Source organism: Magallana gigas, chromosome 5 (assembly GCF_963853765.1).
Source record: "Magallana gigas chromosome 5, xbMagGiga1.1, whole genome shotgun sequence".
Classification (NCBI taxonomy): Eukaryota; Metazoa; Mollusca; class Bivalvia; order Ostreida; family Ostreidae; genus Magallana; species Magallana gigas.
In genome coordinates, this window is record NC_088857.1 from 16,140,121 (window position 1) to 16,143,643 (window position 3,523).

General features: G+C 34.1%; 1 protein-coding gene across 2 annotated transcripts; it reads left to right on the forward strand.

Moving 5' to 3' along the window:
- The first annotated feature begins 1,251 nt into the window (after positions 1 to 1,251).
- LOC105318298 (tRNA-uridine aminocarboxypropyltransferase 1) lies at positions 1,252 to 3,219 on the forward strand. 2 transcript variants are annotated; one of them, XM_011415342.4, is made up of 5 exons: positions 1,252 to 1,409; positions 1,506 to 1,670; positions 1,904 to 2,044; positions 2,184 to 2,604; positions 2,855 to 3,219. In XM_011415342.4, exons 2-5 carry the CDS (start codon positions 1,506 to 1,508, stop codon positions 3,142 to 3,144), a joined length of 1,017 nt encoding a protein of 338 aa, XP_011413644.3. In that variant the 5' UTR covers positions 1,252 to 1,409; the 3' UTR covers positions 3,145 to 3,219. The 2 variants fall into 2 exon arrangements, with proteins under 2 accessions (XP_011413644.3, XP_011413645.3); XM_011415343.4 differs by having other exon boundaries at positions 1,301 to 1,354.
- Positions 3,220 to 3,523: the final 304 nt, after the last annotated feature.

The window sequence follows — 3,523 nt, forward strand, 5'->3', positions numbered from 1 at the left end:
TCGGAAGTCACTCGGAATACCTCGCACAATTTTCAATGTTATCATCCGTGTACTTTCATCTCTTTTGCAATGCAAAATCCCCATAGATTTTTTTATTTTTGGCTGTGTATTGAAATCTGACAAACTAGAGGGGGCGTTTCAAAGGAGAAATCTCGTGATTTTTTCATACTTCTGAATGTCATTGAATATTGTTTGAAACCAGAGGTATTCATAGAAATAGAATAATTTAATAAAATGTGTGGCAAAAATATCTTGAGACAGACTATAAATATATATAGAACCATTTTAACAAGACCATGGACTTTCAGTTGGTTCTAAGTATCCTATGGATTGTTTTAGTCAGTCGGTCAAAAGATGGCTGGCTATCAACCACAGGGCCAAAATAACCAAATAGGTTTCCAGTAGGTTGGTTAACAATTATTTCTATATATGATACATGTCATACCCCAGCCCATTATCCCTTATTCAGATTTAACAAATCCAGATAAATCTAACGACCAAATTCATCCTGCTTTAGTCTAAATATTGGAAACTGGGTTAGACAAACCCCCAATTGCTAAACTAAAAGAAAAGGGGAAATGCCTAGCTGACACTTAAATATAAACCTTAGTCACCAGGTTTGATGTCAGGAACATTCAGACAAGTTGAATTGGTTAGAATAATCATTTCTATGTATGGAGAGAAAAAACTGAATGAAGAATGAGAGAGAGAGAGAGAGAGAGAGAGAGAGAGAGAGGGGGTTTCCACCAATATATGTATCATATCAACAAAATATCAACATGTAGGGACTTACTGTGGAATTAATTTCTACAAACAATGAGCACGATCTGATGATACATATAAGTACATGTAACACTACCAGTAACGGTCTAAGGTGTGGTCTTCTCACATCATGCATCACAGCGGCTGTCTAGGGGCACCTTAATTTTGTTTGTCATATCCTCTGAGGTTGCAAAAACGCACTATAATGTAAGATGTACTGAAAAGAACATAAAAGAACTTACGATTGACAATGCCAATGGTCTAAGAGAAGTAACAGTAATCTCATAAATCCGTTCTGCCTTTGTAATAGCCGCCATGTAATAATATAGATTGCGTTCAGTTCAGTCATCACGATCAAAACATGACATGCGAATAACCTGAATGATAACAGAAATGCTGAATTAAAGTAAAATCATTCAAAATGTAAACATCAAACTCATCATTATCATCATCATCATCATCAACAACAACATCTCTCCTCTCTCCCAAACATGCACCTGTATCCACATCGTATCGTTAAACATTGTCGCTATCAAACGCTCCTTTGTTTTTTAGTTTTGGAAACTCACATGGTAAAAAGTGACCGTCTGAGGTGGGACCAACGTTGGCTACGTTTTGTTAATATTCTCTAATTGCAAATATATCAGGTAGTTGAGACAGAAATTGATAAAAAAAAATCTCTGATTATTTATGAGTACGGAGATTTAACGTGAGTAGCTCGAATTTACTCTGTATTTTTTCAGATGGAAGAAAAACCGTTTGAGGGTCTTAAAATTTCATCCTCAGATTTTCTTAACACACTAGAGAACCGAACTATCTGTCCAAAATGTATGAAGTCCAGGAAATTTTATTGTTACAACTGTTTTGTCCCAGTAAAAGGGATAGAGGATTTGATCCCAAGGGTGCAAGTAGGTTATAACAAATTGTTAAAACAGAATTTTAAGTAAGTATCCGGTATCAAAGGTACAATTTTTTCAAGTGCTAATTATTTCAAGTGCTAATTAATAGAAACATGAATTAAGATATGTCTTTAGTTATAGGGGTTATTGATAAACTACATGTATCTAAGGCATTGTTTAATAGATTACCAGGTATTTAATATTCTTTTGATAACACTGTCACTGGTAATAATTCATTGCAGCTGCCTATTAAAATTGACATCATTAAACACCAAAATGAATGTGATGGGAAGAGTACATCAGCCCATGCTGCTGTACTAGCACCAGATGATGTCAGAGTGTTTACATATCCATGTATCCCAGACTATCCGGACCCTAGTAAGGTAAGGAAAACCCCAAACATGCTAACAGCATTAACACTGTGTATACATCACCTCATTCCAAATCAACATATGTCCAAAACTATTTGGACGTTGTATTTTTATTTTTAAGCATTGTCATTTGTTCTTTTCCTTTCATTAGGTTGTCCTTGTTTTCCCAGGAAAAAATTCCTTAACTCTTGAAGAATTGGCCAGAAATTCTAGATCCAAACCTAAAGACAGAGACAATAACAGTGACAATGATCAGAATTCCTGTAGACTGTCATCTGAAGTTGGGCAAAATGAATCCCTGTGCAAAAATCTAAAGGGAAATAACCCTGTAAATGGTAGTTCATCTGACAAGGGAAGTAACCTTATGTCAGAGGATCCATGTTCTAAAGAGACAGCATCTTGCCAAATTCTTGAGGAGTCTTCACCATATAAGAGGAAGGCGGAAGACACTGAAGGAGAAAAATCGAAGAAACAGAAGATTTCAAGTGGAGAGCCTCCATTTGAGAGAGCCATCTTCATTGATAGTACTTGGAAGCAGACTAAAGGAATAATTGCTGATGATAGACTTAAAGGCATCATATTTTTCCAGAGTTTACCCTACTTATTTTTTAAAGGAAAGATGCATGTTAATTTTACTGCTAAATATTTGTATGGGTATTTGAATTTTCCTTGTATATTTACATCTAAATTCTTTAAGGTATAATTGAAAAATTGGTCAAATTTGTATAATTATGTCATTGGTATATTGTATTTATTTACAGCTCTTGTCCAACAACATAAAGTCTATACTTGTATTATAAGTTGAATTTCATTTCCTTTTAGACATGACCTGCATACAATTGAAATCAAGAGAAACCAAATTTTGGAGGCACCAGAAGGATAATCCGGCCACCTATTTGTCTACCATCGAGGCAGTGTATTACCTAGTGCGGGATTACCACGAACTCTTTCTGGAAGACACAAGTTATAATGGAGAATACGACAATCTATTATTTTTCTTCTCATTTATGTACCAGAAAATAAGAACATTTTATGATGGAGGAAAAGACTTAAAAGCTTATAAACAGAGAGCTAAAACGAAACAAATTTGTGGAGAAAAAACTAGTGAATGACTTTTCTACTTGCTTTCAATATCTGGTTGCTTCATTTCTTTCCAATTGTTTATATTAAATATGGTTTTAAATGTTTTGCTTCTTTATGTTGTAGACTTGAAGTCTACCTATTATGTTTTAATGATAAGACACTTTTGTCAAACTATACTACATCTTAGGGTTAAATTACATTGAAATATGTAGATTAGATTTATTTACAAGCAATTTTGACCATTGTTAAATTGGCTTTTGAGAGTCAAATCTCAGGGGACAGTCAAATTAGAATTCAGTGTTTTGAATCTGCTACATGTTCTTATAAGTACTTAGTAGGAAATGGATCCAGAAAATCAAATTTTAATACTAAGTTAAAGCTGAACATTAGTTATAGATAGGCACTGTC

What these genes read in the sequence shown, in the direction of transcription:
- LOC105318298 (XM_011415342.4), top strand. Translation starts at nt 1,506, where the DNA reads ATGGAAGAAAAACCGTTTGAGGGTCTTAAAATTTCATCCTCAGATTTT. An exon ending in ACTATCCGGACCCTAGTAAG is followed by an intron (nt 2,045 to 2,183) that starts GTAAGGAAAACC and finishes TCCTTTCATTAG; the next exon opens with GTTGTCCTTGTTTTCCCAGG. An exon ending in TGCTGATGATAGACTTAAAG is followed by an intron (nt 2,605 to 2,854) that starts GCATCATATTTT and finishes ATTTCCTTTTAG; the next exon opens with ACATGACCTGCATACAATTG.